The sequence below is a fragment of the Mercenaria mercenaria genome, unplaced genomic scaffold (assembly GCF_021730395.1).
Source record: "Mercenaria mercenaria strain notata unplaced genomic scaffold, MADL_Memer_1 contig_2826, whole genome shotgun sequence".
Lineage (NCBI taxonomy): Eukaryota > Metazoa > Mollusca > Bivalvia > Venerida > Veneridae > Mercenaria > Mercenaria mercenaria.
This window is the reverse complement of record NW_026460909.1, coordinates 1-18,346: the sequence shown is the minus strand read 5'-3', so window position 1 is coordinate 18,346 and position 18,346 is coordinate 1. Positions and strand designations below refer to the sequence as shown.

Genomic DNA, 18,346 nt, shown 5'->3' with positions numbered 1-18,346 from the left:
CCAAAAGTAGGTCATTTTGCGAAACGTTGTTCTAATCAACAAGATAATACACGGTAAAATCCTTCTATATTTAGGTGCATTTCATGTTACTTCAACAGTGAGCTGGATTGCTAAACAATGAACCATTATACTGTTCGCTAAAAATATAGAACATCTTGAACATCTTGCAACTATATCAGCTCTGACTTGAATTCGAACACAGGACCGCTCACGCCTAAGGCAGACTCACTACCACTTCGCTGTAACAGCGGTATCTATATAGCTGGGCAGTGTAATTACACTCTTTTTCTCTATCAGACTACGTTACGCGAACTGGACTTTTATTTTGCGACAATAGCATGATCGGAGTACTGAAGATAATCGGCGTATTGACTTTGTAAGCTAGTGAAGACAAATGTAATCTAATTTTGCCAACATGTTTAATTGGCCAAGACTTCCCAAATTTCTCTAACGTGTCTTTTAGAGCATGAACTTATTAACTTGCAGTACCAGTAAAATATAACTTACACCGATGTTTTATATTTGCACTTTTAGCAGCAGACGAACGGCAAAGATAGAGAGCTTTGTTACGAAATTACAGCTACAAACTAAACACCTTTCTGCGTCACACGAGGTCATAACATTCGCTTTCAATCAGTATTATGACTAAGATTGACTATCATTCATTCATTTCAATGATTCATAGACACAGGGTCCATTGTTTCTATTTTTACTTGTTATCGGTACACTTCTAAAAATCATTATATTTTACAAAATTCAAAGTACGCGAGGAACTCTTGTACGGTCTCTACCGTGTATCTTAAATAGTTTTTGCGTCATACAACATTATGGGATTGAAATATAGAGTGTGAAGCAGTGCACTGTTTGAGATTTCACTCACCCAAACATTGACTTAGTTAAAAAAAAATACACATAACGTACTAGATTGTATATATCTAAAAATTTGGCTTAGAGTTATTAAACCATACACAGTGACAGGAGGTGGGGGCAATTGTGTCATATTAAATTTCTTTTTTAGATATTTGTTTCTATAAATTTACTTTATGCCCATTTTACTGCCCTGTCCCATATTGCTTGGATATGGGTGTATTATTCTCACTAGACGAAACTTGTGTTGAATTTAGGCTAATATATCGGTTACTATTACCGAAACTGGATTTAAACTTCTACATACTACGGTAACTGATGTTTTCACAGTCAAGCTTAAATGCATTTCTTAATTCAGATTATGTAAAATCGAGATTTCACTTATATACTCATGTGTATGAGAAAGGGAAGCATGTATTCACAAGTTTAAATATACCTTGCTGTATTTAGGTGATGGAAATTGAAGCAATTGCTAGGCAGTTCCACCTCGAGATGCAACTGGAATCAGATAAGGGACATATACTAATATCTGGTATTTCCTCGAATGTCATGTCTGCATCTGATAAGATTCATAGGTATAAGCTTTATATATGTTTATATGTAATTAAAAACGCTTAAATGCAGTAGCCGGAGCTTTCGACCTTTCGGCCTTCTTCATATATTATATAATAATATGCTTTTATCGTGTATTCATCTTAGATCTATTGTACTATTATTGACTTAGCTAATTTTGAGTCATCCTTGATAATGTCAGCAACCTTTTGGAAAAGAAATATATCTAAAAACTGAAGGTATGGTAAACAAAAATAATGACTGACCAGTCAACAAGATAATGCTTTATTATATCTCCCTATATGTGGACTTTGTCTTGTCGGTCAGTCTATCTGTCTGTCCGTATTATTATAAAAGTTTGTCCAGACTACTCCTCTGAATTTACTGGTGAAAATTCAACCCAACTATGTAGAGATGATCAGTACCTTGGCTTGTTTGGCAAATCGTTTGCATTTTAGGATTGAAATGCATTTCGATGAAATAGTTGCTCGTTAAAGGTCAGTCTAAGGTCAGGTCAGTCTAAAGTCAATGTGAACTAAATCGGACCTATTTTTTCGTATGACTACAAGTTGTTGATTAATAGTCAGTTTTGTTTTTAAATAAGTAATACATGGAACATTTTTGTCAGGCATGTTTGACAATTTTTTTAACATATTGATATACAGCCGTAATATTTCGAAATAAGTTGTACACCGAAAATATTTTCTAAAAGTAATTACAACAAAGTATTAAATGATTTAAATAAATTATTCTAGCAAAATGATAAAATACAAAGGTGTCTATCATCGATTTGTTCAAATATAACTGAAGTTAATATATTATTGAGGCCAGTTAAAAATGTTTGTTTTTGATGGCCTTGAATGAAACAAACTTTCAAGTTCAAGCCCCACCCACCCTTTGGTAGGATAAATTTATTACAAGAAATATATGTCAATATGCTTTACTATCTAAAGTATCGATTCTAGTTTCTTTTAAAATTATTACATTGTATTATAATGATTAACTTGGGAAACCATTTTGCTTACTAATTTTGTGCCTGAAAACGGTATAACAAGGCCTGCTGTCGGTGTATTTTTTATTAATATAAATGAATATATTTGCCATACTCATTTAAAAGCTCCGTTCAGTTTCAATGGAACCTAAAAGATCAACATTTTTCCAAGCTGACGTTAGAATTGCATATCGGATGTGTGACGTCATTTGTTGCGTCAATTCCATGTATGCCGTCGCGTTTTAAAGTCATTCAACGACAATATTATCGTTTTCACTCAGGCTTAATAATAAAAGTCGCGCAATATTTCCGCGGCAGAACTCGTGCATATTTCTCAAATTCTCAATACAAATCTTAAAACCTATAATAACGTCATGAGACTTTGTCGCGTTCAAATCAAACAATTGAGCAGTATTAAAAGTCAATCTACAGATAGTCTGCAAGAGACAGTGCATTACTTCCCTATTTTATGCAAAAATGGCTTCAGTAAATGAATTTCAGAACTTAACATCTGGAAAAGTGTCCAAGGAGCTAATACATCACAAATAAAGTCAATAAGTATATATCATTAAAATTTCCAATCAAATCATGAAGGTAGACAAGTGGTAAAATTTAAGATCCTTGTATGATTATTGGCGTTATACATCAAACACCTGTGGTGTTTCAGTAGGATAGACTTTATGGAATACAGACATTCATCGTTTATCATATATTTACAACTTGGCTCATCCTTCCAGTTAGGTTGCATTATTTATCTGTCATGTCAAATTTTGCAATATTTATCATATTTTAGTGTATATTATTAAAGCACGGTTAACTATGTAGTGAATAAGTCACAGTAATAGGGAGACCGATACTGGTTTCCTAAACCATGGAGTGTAATATTTATGGCTTTAAACTTTACTCAATGACTAAGTAATTAGTACTTCTTGAGGAAGATACAAATTAATTTTGTGGTCATTGGCTTAAAGGGCAAGGTCACAAGGACCTGACAAAATGTCTGGTTATTGTTTCTTCGAAAGTATAATAGCTACGGCTTTCAATATTTCATAAATACGTACCACTTGAGAAAGATCGCAATTGATTTCGGGATTAACGGTCTAAAGACCAAGGTCACAGAGACGCCTCTCCCCCAATTTATTTCTCAGTTCAGTTTCAGGATATTGTGTCGTAGTGTCCCTTATCCAGATCCCGCTCCCACCACAAGCAGTGCCAGAACAATAAGATATGATAAAGATACTAGTATACATGTATAGTGAAGATATAATAATCTACTTTACTATTTGTGTTTAGTTTACTTGCTGTTTCTTGTCTTAAATTTTATCAATTATATATACTTTAGAAGTCGCCAGCCCTAGTAATTGCTGACAAATCTTCTTTTAAATGCTCGCTTTTTCCGCCCTTTCACATTTTGCTCGTAAACGGATGTATTATTCGTTTGACGGAGCCCATTTTTGTTAATTATTTGGTATTTAAAAACATTGTTTTCTTTGAAATATTCATTTCTATATATTTGTTATTGCTGTAGGATAATGCGAGATGCTGCTTCTCTTGAGCAAGCAAAACATTCGGCGGCACTTATGAGTAGTCTTGTCCAGTGGAGCTACATTGACATAGGAGAATATTACATGTCACTGATACCATATGACAAGGATTTGAATTACAAAATAGAAACTGCATACATCTCAAAAGCACAAAATGTAAAATTCAGGTATTAGCTGACTATATAATATGTTAAATGTAATATAACAAATAACTTTCAAAAAATATACAGATATCTTGTCTTTAATCAATTAATTAATTCTTTATAGCTCAACTGCACCACTGTGGTTCAGGGTGGTCTATAAGTAATGACGGATGGTTGAGCGTGCATCTTCCATTGTCGACATTTTAACATAAAGATCTCCGGTACAACTACTGGTCAGAATTACGCTGAAGGACCTTTCTCAAGTTTATTCAAGTGGGAACACTTAATTCAATTTGTTTCCATGAATGGCTGAATAGATCTTCATCAGATTTAAAAGTTATTTTACCGTCCACTCCTAACATTTATTCAAATGGAGATATTTGGTACTCTTTAGAGGCAACTAGAGTTGAAAATAGAAATATATTTTAATGGCTTACTTCATGAACCAGTTGATAGATATTCATTAAACTTGGATTGCAGCATTATTTATAAGGTCTGGGCCCAAGTTTGTTTTCTTCAAATGGGTGCATTTTGACCCTATTAGGGGCAGCTGGAGTAAAGATAGAAAATTCTTTTCTCTTCACGAAACGTTTGATTGATCTTCATCAGACTTGGTCAGTAGCATCCCTAAAAAAGTAGTCATTTCTTAAAATTGTTCATATTGTGGCATTTGACCAAAAAATAAAATATTCATTTAAGCATTAAGCAACACTTCTTCCCTTATAAAGCGCCACTACAGCTTTAGATAGAAATAACTTTCCAAGCTTAACCTGTAACACCAGTGTAAGGTCCTCTCGTAATTCTGTGCAAATTGGGGTCCTTTTATGACCTCTAAAATAGAGGTTCATTTGAACAATTTCTTCATATTAAGTGTTGGACTGGTGGGTTGTTCTACCTATGTGCCAGCAAATGATAAAATATATCTGTGGGGGACATTGAGTCGTTCTCCACCATGAAAAGCCGAAAGCTTGCCATATTTGACATGTAACTGGATCGGTGTGATGTTAAACAAAAAGAAAATAATAAAGGAAAAATACTCTGACTTGAATTTCTTCAAGTAAGGGCAGTTGGTCCCTTCAAGAAAAAAAATAAGGTTTCTACGTCAAATAACTATTTTCACACTCTGGAGGCAACATTTTCTATTTAATCAACATAAATCTTTGTGAGACTATTTGTCTCAAATGACATCTAGATCAGGTTCAAAAATGATGACGGAGGTCGAATGATAAGTCATTAGGTTCAATCAGAAACAACGTTAATACTCTAGAGGATATACTTTTTATTCTATTTTCCATCACATTTTGTCAGAATGTTTGAAACTTGATTACCTATATTTATCTTTTTAAATTCAAGGATGAAATATAACTTTGTAACAAACTTAAGTTGCTAAGCCAAATCATTGAAAAGCCCAGTAAAGGATCTTCTTTGTTTACATAAAGTGGTCAGAATATTTGTTCATTTTATATACTGTTATTGTATCTATGAAGCTAGTTTAAATAATTTAAAGGAAATGTTCCTTCAGTGATCCTATTCCAAGTATGGTCAAATTATTCCAGTATGTCAAAAATGCGGGCATCATGGAGGTAGTCACTTTTTCATGTATATAATCTCTGGCTCGATTTCAAAATAGTTTCACAGATATTTTCCAGGTGTGGCCAACTATCAATTTATGTAACTCAGATTAGCGATCTAGGGTCATTATGACACTTTTTTAAATAAGAAAAAAACATTTGAGTCACTGGGGTCAATGTCCTATTTATGAAAAAATACAGTTACTGGTCAGTGCAGGTTGGATTGACATATTTCCACCAGCCTTAGTGAATAGCAAACTATCTAAATATCTAGGTTGGAATTTTAATTTGAGAATATTAAGTGAATGTCTTTGCGACTTGAATTTGTTAAACGAGTTGAATAAAATAATATAATGCGAGGTATTGCCGAGAATTTTATCAACTTTATTCAATGAGTTTAAGAAATTAAATGTTGAAGTCACAATTGTAACATACTTCACATCACTTCAAAATTTATTCTTTCACTGCTTACTATAAACCAAGTAAATTCCATCAACGTCTCCTATACATAAAACGACGTCAACGTAATTTTAAGCTATATTACATTTGAGTATAACCAAGTTTATGCAATGGCTTTATTTCACTCATGATAAAGTATTTTGCAATGTTTTGTCAATATTGGTTCAAACGTTTTATTTTTTAACCTGTAGTGTTGATAGAGTCAAATATGTGCTGGATTTCAATGCATTGGAAGAGTACCCTGAGGATTATGTGTGCGATGTTGCTACAGTTTTACGTAGGGATCTAGTGAAGCGTAAGTAATTGATTAATTAGTGCAAGAATACATTTGACTATTGTTGCCAATTAAATTTTCATGCGTCGGTATAATCTGATTTCTTCTGTCAAGCAAAAGATGTTTCTGGATCAATTGAAAGTATTACTTGCATCAACTAATACTGTGTCTCGAATCAGCTGACTCTGTTACTCGGATCAGCTGATAGATCTACAGTTATTTGGATCTACGAAACTATTACTTATATAAGTTAATACAGTGGCTTGGATCAGCTGATATTGTGATTCGTATCAACTAATACTGTTATTTGGAATAATTAATCTTGTTACTTGGCTCAAATGAAACCAGTTTGACTGTTACTTGGATCAACTTAAACCTTTACACGGATCAAGTGAAACTATTACTTAGATCAGCTAATACTGTGACTCGGATCAGCTGATACTGTGATTAGAATCAGTTGATACTCAGATTTGAAACTGTTATTTGGACCAGTTGACTAGGATGAGCTGATACTATTAATCGTATCAGCTGATATTATCTCTCAAGTCAACAGATACTGTCACTTAGATCAACTGATACTGTCACTTGGATCAACTGAGATTGTTACTCAGATCACCTGTTACTTTGGTCAGATGATACTGTGACTCGGATCAAATGATACTGTAACTCACATCAGCTTGAAACATTTCTCGCATCAGCTGATACTGTGGCACGGATAGGCTGATACTATTACTCAAATTAGTTAATACGTGTCCTGTATTAGCTAATACTGTGACCCGGATAAGCTGATACTGTGATTAGAATCAGCTGATACTGTGACTCGGATCAGCTGATACTGTGATTAGAATCTGCTGATACTGTGACTCGGATCAGCTGATACTGTGGTTCGTATCAGCTAATATTATCTCTCAGGTCAACAGATTCTGTCACTTAGATCAACTGATACTGTCACTTGGATCAACTGAGATTGTTACTCAGATCACCTGTTACTTTGGTCAGATGATACTGTGACTCTGATCAAATGATACTGTAAGTCACATCAGCTTGAAACATTTCTCGCATCAGCTGATACTGTGGCACGGATAGGCTGATGCTATTACTCGGATTAGTTAATACGTGTCCTGTATTAGCTAATACTGTGACCCGGATCAGCTGATACTGTGACTCGGATCAGCTGATACTGTGATTAGAATCACCTGATACTGTGACTCGGATCAGCTGATACTGTGGTTCGTATCAGCTAATATTGTCTCTCAGGTCAACAGATTCTGTCACTTAGATCAACTGATACTGTCACTTGGATCAACTGAGATTGTTACTCAGATCACCTGTTACTTTGGTCAGATGATACTATGACTCGGATCAAATGATACTGTTACTCACATCAGCTTGAAACATTTCTCGCATCAGCTGATACTGTGGCACGGATAGGCTGATGCTATTACTCGGATTAGTTAATACGTGTCCTGTATTAGCTAATACTGTGACCTGGATCAGCTGATACTGTGATTAGGATCAGCCGATACTGTGACTCGGATCAGCCGATACTGTGGTTCGGATCAGCTGATTCTGTGATTAGGATCAGCTGATACTGTAATTAGGATCAGCTGATACTGTGACCCCGATCAGCTGATACTGTGACCCCGATCAGCTGATACTGTGATTAGGATCAGCTGATACTGTGATTAGGATCAGCTGATACTGTAATTAGGATCAGCTGATACTGTGATTAGGATCAGCTGATACTGTGGTTCGGATCAGCTGATATTGTGACTAGGATCACCTGATACTGTGATAAGGATCAGCTGATACTGTAATTAGGATCAGCTGATGCTGTGACCCCGATCAGCTGATACTGTGACTACGATCAGCTGATACTGTGACTCGGATCAGCTGATATTGCTATTGGGATCAGATGATACTGTGACTGATACTGTGACTCGGTTCAGCTGTTAATTTATTATCAATATTTATTATTTACTTATTTAAATTCTGTCAAAAATACAGCTTGTTTTTACAGAGGTAAATATGAACAGGCAGAAAAAAATTTAGTATTGTGTTTGAAGTCATTTGTCCGCCTCTGACTAAAAAAAAACAAAGACAAATATCAAACAGGGAATGCCACGCACCAAAAACGCAGCCTCCTCAAAACAAAACCCACAGCACGCAGATGCGTGCACCACACACACACACACACACACACACACACAGCCAACACATTAGGACAAAACGAACAAACAAAGGAACACACACACACACACAAAGTCAACACATCAGGACAAAACGAACAAACAAAGGAACACAGTGGGGCACCGCCTTGGAACGGTCAGTGGCAAAAACACCACTGGGGAGCTTAAACCGGTTTATGGTGCGCACCCAACCTCACTCTTACCAGACTTGCAGAGAATAAGCATGTACTGGGCTAGGGTCTTACGGACTGGTAAGGTTTACTGACCGCCGTCACTACAATGACATGCTGTTAAGATATAGAATTCACCAAAACGTGGACCAGAAATACTAAATCATAGCATTTGGTTAGTGTTTCCTACAGAACTAAAAATACTTTTCCAGTGCTTAATATTACTCATGATATCAGAAACAAGAGAGGTCTTTAAAAAAGACAAACGGCATAGAGTTAATTATGTTTTGCTTATGGAAAATGCAGAATTAAACAGGATGTACAGACAGAAAAGATTTGGATACTAGTATGCGGATCCTTGAACACACTATTCATTTGCAAATATTTCCATTAAGCAGCAAATTTTAATGTCTAATAGGTATTTTTTCAGTGAAAGAATGTCAAAATGATTTGACATCATGTGCTGATTCTAAAATAATTTCGTATTGGGTCAGAATCCCTCATAAGTAACCCACTAGCACAATATCTCTGCCCGCATACAATTAATTGGAGTAGAAATAAGAATAAAACCCTAGAAGCCCTTGAATCAGTAATGCCCCAAACAGTTCTAATTACTAGATTATGTTCTCAGTTTTTATAAACCTTAAACCAAAGAAAAAAAATCAAGTTGAAGTCAGTTGAACTTTTGCAGGTTGGGCGAACACCAATAAATGTTGAAATCTTTTTTATTTAAGTAAAGAAATAGGTAAATACTTACATTAAATGATTGAATATTGATTTTTCAATTTAATTTGCACATTTTTGTTGTTTGTATAGTCATTGTTTGGCAGACAAAATAACTGACAGGGAAGAAAGCGGGATTCAGTGGGTTTGTAGGGCCTATAGAGTATACATGTGAGCCTTTAGAAAGTTTGCCCCGCCTTCTTCCCTGTCTGTAAATTGGATAACTGTTATACCGTTCACTTTCTGACTGCATACAATTGAGTTTCTTTTGGTTATTCTGCGTAGTAATGGACAAAACAATAAAACAAACATCAATGCCAATTTCATACCTTATCATTTTTGCATGCAAAACGAATATCTTATTCTCCGAAATGATTGATAAAGCAGCAACGTGTATAGTTCTTTATCTTCAATTGTTTGAAACAAACATAGTTTCTGTTAAAATCAGCACAAATTGTTTGTCAATATGTTCGGCAAAATAAAGTGGCTTAACTTGTTTAAAATAGCACAGAATGACAGCAAATCCTTCCTGCAGCTAATCCATACTCCTACTCTTATACATATTCACAAGCACTTAAATTACTGTTCATGTTAGTACTTAGTTGGCGCCGCAAAATAGCACTATGACACCTTTTTAGCAAAACAGCCAAAAACCGGGTTCCGAAAAAAAGCATGGTGACCTTTCTGCCAAAGCTGATTGCCATTCGGCGCGGGGTGTGTGTGTGTGTGTGTGTGTGTGTGTGTGTGTGTGTTGGGGGGTGGGGGTCCACGCCAGTAGCTTGCAGGTGTATGCTAACAGTCTTCTGCATGGGTTTATTCTCTGCATAAATAATAAACATGGTTGTTGCCTCTGCAACCCTACTTTAATGTCATTGATAAATAGCATGTTGCCCGTTTGCGGAGAACAGGTTTGTACTGGTACAGAATCCAGGAACACTGGTTAGGTTAACTGCCCTCCGTTACATAACTGAAATACTGTTGAAAAAAGGCGGTAAAAATCCAAAACAATCAAATTACCCGCTTTTAAATTAGATAAATAGCGATATGTCCCGTCTTTAACATAATTAACCTCAACAACTTTGAGGAGACTGCAATGACGCAGATAGAAACCACAATTTTGTCTGATTACCTTAACAGCGAAAGTGTTAAGCCTTTTCCGGGCAGATAACAACCCTTTCGTGTCATGGCCCCTTTCTTGGGGCAGTATTTCTGACCATTTAAAAGTAACTAATGGCCACTGTTGCTTAATAAAAGCAACCAGTCTGACAAGAACATCATTAAGTTCCTTTATTAGTGTGTTTTTCAAATTATTACCACCAACATGTAAAACTAAGTATTGATGCGAGTCTCCCACATTCAGTAGGGTACACAGCTTCTGTCGTGTTCTTTGAAGCGTTAGACCGCCATACCCCTGCCACCAGAGACTGGCGTTTAAACCTAGACTGCTGCCTTTCGGTCTCCTCCTTGCCACTGGAAAAGCCCTCTTTATAATGGGTGACCCTACCAACCACAATATAGGTGTATCTGCAACAACTCGGAAGCTGTTAGTTTACAGCTTCAATATATACTTCACAGCAAGCGATAATATGGAATACCGCATACGGTGATACCTGGGAATACTTGTCTTCATACATAAATGTAACATACTACTTTCGGAAAACAAAACAAAAATGCCAGTAATTACATGTATCTTAACCAACAAACCCAGTCCCATGATGCGATATCTGCTGCACGGCTATACAAATGATTGAATGTACAGAATACTTGGATACATTCGTGGAAAATAAATACCATATTAACAACCTTTAACTGTACAAAAAACTCCTTCTGCGGACCTAAATTGACTGAATGTATGATTTGTATGCATCTGACACCCATCTTCCGGACTGCTTTATTTGTTCCACCGACCATAACCATATAAAGCTGCCCCTAAACGGAAATTGTATGTTTTAAACTAACATAATTAAATGTTAAGAACTCGTTTGATTTGTCGATACATTTTCCCAGTTTTGACAATTAACCGCGTAAAAAATTCCCAATTTGACCAGGGGCTTTTTTTCCCCAAAACAAACCTAGAAAAAGCCCTGTCTTTCTTTCCAAACAATTTAGAAAGGCGATGGCGTAAGAATTTTTACCGCATGAAACTTACAATTTTGCCTCAAGAGGGATAGTTCTAACCTAACTCGTGGGTTGATTCTTTGCAGCTACCCTTTTGTTGTTTACCAACGAATTGTTCCAAACAAAGCAGTGTTATTCCAATTAATAGCCCTCCTTATTTTCATAAAATTTAATAATTTTCAGCTTACCTTAGCAAGATGCACAATGGGGAAAGAAGAGTACTTTCGATTTCTCTTGCGATGATAAATTACTAAAGATTTTAAAATTAGAATAAATCATTTTAGGTTTGGGTAACAAAACTACTAAATATCCTATATTTAGTATGTGTCTTCTGATATTTGTAATAAATGGTTTATATCTTTTCAGCGCACAACTGTTCCGTGCCCCGATTGCTATAGAATATAAGTCAAAATCCAAAACTTTATGACAGTTTTTGCAGCCTTAAGCAAACAATTGCAGCAATTTTCTTCTTAATCTGAAGTCAAAATCAATTGCTTTTATGATTATCACGTTATTTTACTCAGCAGATTGTAATAGACAACATCTTTTTTTTAATCATAATTATTTGCAACTCTGATCTATTCAAAGCTTATTCTTGCATCATAAAATATTTGGTTTTACAGACATCTTTGCATGTTTGAAGGAATAAAAAAAAGACATTTGTTTGCCATGTTTTCGAACAATTTTAACTCTGAATACTCCAGCCCATATTATCTGACTACCGCTAATTTTAAACACGAGTGCTTAAACGTTAGTGTTGCACATATCTTAAAAATATTTCACCTAGAATCACGAAACCATGTACAGTGATAGGAGTGGGGCACTTGTGTACTATGGACAGACATCTAGTTTAACTTTAGGAGTGTATAAGAATTACTTCGTTGATAATTTCAGAACAAAGTTGCTTTGTCTCGCAAGTACATTATTAAGCTGAACACATATTAAGTATTTCCTTAATTTGTTAAGCTAATGAAATTATTAAGTATTGGGGAAGTTGCTTACAAATTTTGATTTTTATTTTGTGTAATCGCATGTACATGTACTTAACTGTTTTTCAGAGGGTGCCTTTGAACAACCAGCACATTGGACAGATATACCTGAATATCTTAGAGTTGTGGTAGAACCGACTTCAAGTCAAGAATATCAAGATGTATCACAACAGTTTGTGGCTTCTGCTGGTGCTGGTTTTACTGTTGTTGAGGTATAACTTTCTGGTTAGAGTGCAACGAATGAAAGAGTGCTCATAAATCTATGACCGTGTCCTTTCGGCTTTCAGTGTAAATGTTATGTTTTATTATAAAACAAATCAAAACATTTTTTGTTTGGCTTTTCCTGTATAATACAGTTCACCGAAATCCATAGTTATATACCTACATTGATGCAATGTTATATATTTACATTCTGTAGCACAAAGTGTTTTAAATGATCTATTGTAATTACCTAGTGCTTGTTGTCTGATGATAATTTTTGTACACATGGGATACTTGGCAAAATGTAGTCAAATGCTACATGTAGGTTTCAACATCAAATGTATATAACATTTAAAGTACTCTGGGAGACACCTATTTACCTGAACTGGTCATAATGTTTGACGTTGTAAAATTCAGGTCGAGTTTGAAACTGGTTTTTCTGTGATTAAAGTTTTGATAAGTTTGGTTTAGGGTTACTTCGTCATATGTCGCATTTTCCAGCTTTTATTGGTGGAGGGAGACCAAATTGTGTCAGGTATTACCTGGCACATGAGTAGAATTACCTACTGTTCGTAAGGTAATTGGGTGGCTTTCTTACATGGATAATTCTACAATCTAAATGAGGTCTCCAGCTCACATCAGAGAAGGCCAAGTGATTTAAATTCAAGGCCCGTAATCACTTGGCCAAGGGAGGCAAGGTCAGGAGTTACGTGATAAAAGAACAGCAACAAGTTTTCTATCTAATCAAACCAATATGCATTGTTTAAGCTTATGTTTGTATAAAATCAGATCTGGTCAAATCTTTGTCACATTCGGTCAAACACTGATTTTCTATATCAGATCAAAACAAAAACTTGGAAGACACATCGGAGGCCACGTTTGTTTTTCCTTTTTTTCAACAAGGAACGTCTGAACTGAAATTGGGTCATCCAAGGTAAAATACAAGAGTTACTGTACATACGCACTATGCACTTCACTTTAATAGGTCCAAGGACATGTCACACTTGAAGGTCAAAGGTCAACTAGCTTAAATTCTTGTCCGGACCATATTATTATTATTATTATACCAGATTTATATAGCGCCCTTTTCATGATCAATTTCACGTTCAAAGGCGTTTTACATAGTTCAAATGCAGCCACACAGGGCGCATAATTCATCCTCTACTAGTACAGACACAGAGCGATCTGACCAGAGGGACAGAGTGAGACAAAGCCCCCACGACAGAGAAATCAGATACAGGCTTGTCCGGCTAACTTAGCCTAGCTCGTTGCGAAAAGACAGCCTGGTTCTTTTTAACGTGCCCAGTGTAGACACTGATACACGCAAGGATTGAATGCCTCACCTGTAGGTCGAGGTGAAATGGATTTTCTTCGTGTCCACTCTATTATTGTCTAAACTGTTAGTCAGGATTTTTAAACTGGCACAAATTATACATCTCATTAAGTCAACATTCTGACAATATGATCCGGGTCACGTAGTCCTAGGTCAGGTCACACTGAAGTGGTCATACTGGTAAATAAGATAGCTTAAATTGTATAAATTGTATAGGTTCATTGTCTTCAAAATCTCTTCTATGAATTTCGTAAAAGGGTTTGCATCATTTGTTAACCTAATACATAGGACATATGCACTACATATCCCAGGTCACTAAGTCCATCTTCGAAGTCATTGTCAGGATACTGGTTATATGACCCAGGGAAGTGCCTACGCCTTTAGTATCTTGAACAATGGTTTGGGTCCAATCGCTAAGGTGACTATGTCTTAGACTAGCTGACAAACGATGTAGAATGTCCTTTGTTAAAACGTAAAGCTGGTGAGACCAAATATCTCAGATATAGAATTTTCCTCTGGCTACCTTGCCTAAATGATTCGTGTACCAATGATTCGTAAATGATTTCTTATTATGAGCTAGACAATTTCAGGAATCAGGCAAATCACTAAATGTTTCAAACTAACATTCTTCAATTAAAAATGATTAGCTCAAACTCCTATAGGCTGGAGACTCTATACTTGACTGGTCTTTTTGTTGAAGTTCCCGTCAGACAATGTCTTTGAATCAACAACATACGAGTCCTATCGCATAGATGCTCGGCCTCTGTCCTCTCAAACTCTATAAGATTGCCCTGACTCCTGGATGCTCAGCGCCTATATGCTATCATATATAGCATTCAACTACCATATAGGTATTATCCCCGATGCCTTGTCTGTACTTCGCCAATAATGCTGAACCGTCTATAAGCTGGAACTCTCCTACTATCTCAGTAGATTACCAAACTCTGGTCTCTGTCTCAGCTTCCCGATGCTCAGCCTATATATGCTATCGTATATAGCATCAACTACCCTTAAGGTAAAACTCCTATGCGCTGGCCCTATAGCTCGAAACCTTATTGAAATTCTGCAACTCTTCTTTAGTCTATAAACTTCCAAAATCTTCTTTTTAATAATTTATCCGCCCTGACAGGGTTACTGCAATAGTCTCCTTATCAAGGTACTGGGATAAATTATTAGTTGAATCCTCGATGTGTCTTCTTCAACCGCTGGATACCGAATGAGCTCTCTGTCATCCATCTACTTATTTATACCCCAGCAGACGTGCTATTTTTAGAACTTGTTTCTGATTGGTCCAAATTTAAACATAACGTTTTACAACGAGTACTTGCTCTGTCAAATATCTGGTTCCCTTTAACTTTTGTATATGACATATTGTGTGATGCTGGGATCCAGCTATCTATATAATGAACCCAAATCAGCGACAAATGACCCAAAATCTATTAATTACAGCAATTCAACAATAATTATAGCAATGACAACATGAAAAGGGAGTCAAACACTATCTGTGCTTATGTGTTACGTTATCAATATATTAAATATACAAATTATTCTGACAAATAGCCCCCTTCTCAAGAAAATACTTTCAGTTTTTCATAAACATGAAGAATAATTTGTAAACACATCTCTTTTTCTTTTTACTATTTCTTGATTGATTTTTTTAAAGATCTGTTACACCTAACGTATATAACCCATTATTGTCTACTTAAATAATCAGCACATACATTTTCTGTTCCTTTGATAGATTCTATCTTGAATCTGTAACACTGCAAAAACAATGCCCATCTCATAATTCTTGAGCTTTCTACTTTACATTTCTGTATGTAACTCAATGGGGCATGATCAGTCTGTAGGATGAACTCACTGCCGTACAAATACTTCTGAAATTTCTTAACACCAAAAACTATTGACAAACATTCCCTTTCAATTACCGAATAGTTCCTCTCTCTTTGGAGCAATTTTTTACTGGCATATGCTATGGGAAATTGTCCATCTTCATACCTCTGAAGAAGTGCTGCTCCAACCCCAGTATCTGAAGCATCACACTGTAATATAAAAGGTCGTGAAAAGTCTGGTAACCGTAAAATAGGTGCTTGTGTAAGCAAGGTTTTCAAAGTATGAAAAGCTTTGGCATGTTGTTCCTCCCATACTACAGTATTAGGTTTCCTTTTCTTGATTAAGTCGGTCAGTGGTGCTGCAACTTCGGAGTATGATGCTATAAATTTTCTATAATAACCAGTTAGGCCAAGGAAACTCCGCACTTGTCTCTTAGTCTTAGGTTCTTCTGCATTCTTTATACGCTCTAATTTATCATCTTCCATCTCCAGCTGATCATTTCCGACCTTATGCCCAGTGAATGAAACATTATCATATCCTATGAGACACTTTGATGGTTTTAATGTAAGCTTTGCATCTCTAACCTTCTTAAAAATATTTTGTAACATTGAGACATGTGTGTCCCACGTTATGGTGTGACCTAAAATATCGTCCACATAATTGTCAGCATGTTTGCATCCTGTCAATAATTTTCGCATCATTTTATTAAATGTAGCACCAGAATTTATCATACCAAATGGCATTTTTCGGAACTAGAAACTTCCCTCAGATGTTGTGAAGGCTGTCAAGTGCCTTGATTGCTTCTCGACAGGAATCTGCCAGTAACCTTTGCTGAGGTCTAATTTTGTGAAGAATTTATCTCCATGAAGTTTTGACCGAATATCTTCATCATTTCCCATAGGCTCCGTATCAAATTTAGTTATAGAATTCAACCGCCTAAAATCAATACAAAATCTGTTTGTATTATCTTTCTTTTTCACCATAACGATAGGGAGTTGTATGCAGAGGTGGCAGGTTCAATAATTCCAGCGTTTAACATGTGTTGAACCTCTTGGTTAACTTCATTACGTTTCGCATATGGTAGGGGTATTGTTTGACTCTAACAGGTTCTGTGGTTGTAAGTTCGACCTTATGTTCTACAAGATTCGTCGTTCCAGGACTTTCTGTGAAAATGTCTTGATATTGTTTTATAAGCGACTTAATTTCAGTAATTTGGCTTTCAGACAAATGAGGATTAATTTGTACATTTTCATATGTTTCTGACCCTCCTATTCTGACAAGGTCGAGCAAATTTTCGTCATCAACTACCCCAGTCTCTGTGCTAACATCGGCCTCGATCACGGCGACACTTCCTGCAAAAATATCTTGTCTTTCTTCGTACTTTTTGAGTAAATTGATATGGTAAAGCCCTATCTTGTCACCGACTTTTACTTTAAAATCAATTTTGTTGACCACATCAACTACTTCATAAGGTCCTTTCCACTGAAGCATTAACTTATTATGGTTAGTTGGTAAAAATAACAGCACTTTATCCCCGACCTTTAAATTTCTGTTTCTGGCACTCTTGTCGTAATGGTGTTTGTACGTTTCTTGTGCTGAATGAAGACTTTCTCTAGCTGTCTTACATGTTTCCTCCAGCCTATTCCGTAAGTCTAATACATACTCATATGTGTTTCTTGTTTCTGGTGTTTCAGCTTCAGTCCAAAGTTCTTTAAGTACTTGCATAGGTCCCCTGACTGTCCTGCCATAGAGAAGTTCAAATGGTGAGAATCCTGTACTTGCCTGTGGAACCTCTCGATATGCAAACAGTACAGCTGACAAATATCTATCCCATTCTTTTGGTTTTTCTTGACACATCTTTTTCAACATACTCTTTAAAATACCATTCATACGCTCACAAAAACCATTGCACTTTGGGTTATACGGAGTTGTGAACAATTGTTTCAGGCTGACCAGCCTACAAACTTCTTCCATCAGCTGTGAGGTAAACTGACTTCCTCTGTCACTTAAGATTTCGGATGGAAATCCTACTCTGGAAAATATATCTAGCAAAGCTTCAGCCACCCGTTCTGTCTCAATCCTAGGTAATGCAACTGCCTCAGGATATCTTGTGGCATAGTCGACCACGGTAAGAATATATCGATTTCCTTTTTCTGAAATAGGAGCAATAGGTCCTATTAAATCCACAGCCACCCGATGAAATGTGTCTCCATTATTGGCATATCTCCCAATGGAACCTTTCTAACTTTTCCTTTTGGGATCATTTTCTGACATATTTCACACGACCTACAAAACCTTGTGACATCACTAGTTAACCCAGGCCAGTAAAAACTTGTTTGTATCCTATCAACTGTCTTTCTTACTGATAGGTGTCCTCCAACTATTGATT

General features: G+C 36.1%; 2 protein-coding genes across 2 annotated transcripts in view; one reads left to right on the top strand and one right to left on the bottom strand.

Moving 5' to 3' along the window:
- The window catches only part of LOC128552468 (protein mono-ADP-ribosyltransferase PARP14-like), a gene marked incomplete at its 5' end in the record, with an annotated part of 68,967 nt that extends 55,705 nt beyond the window's left edge, over positions 1 to 13,262 (top strand). The window contains 5 exons of the mRNA XM_053533507.1: positions 1,318 to 1,442; positions 3,939 to 4,121; positions 6,319 to 6,422; positions 12,660 to 12,802; positions 13,209 to 13,262. Of these exons, the coding sequence (XP_053389482.1) occupies positions 1,318 to 1,442; positions 3,939 to 4,121; positions 6,319 to 6,422; positions 12,660 to 12,802; positions 13,209 to 13,262 (609 nt within the window). The remainder of the gene's footprint in view (positions 1 to 1,317; positions 1,443 to 3,938; positions 4,122 to 6,318; positions 6,423 to 12,659; positions 12,803 to 13,208) is intronic.
- A 167-nt stretch (positions 13,263 to 13,429) lies between these two features.
- On the bottom strand, positions 13,430 to 16,565 carry LOC128552467 (uncharacterized). The gene is made up of 2 exons (XM_053533506.1): positions 16,053 to 16,565; positions 13,430 to 13,531 (listed from the first exon to the last, which is right to left on the bottom strand). Exons 1-2 carry the CDS (start codon positions 16,563 to 16,565, stop codon positions 13,430 to 13,432), a joined length of 615 nt encoding a protein of 204 aa, XP_053389481.1.
- Between the last annotated feature and the right edge of the window lie 1,781 nt (positions 16,566 to 18,346).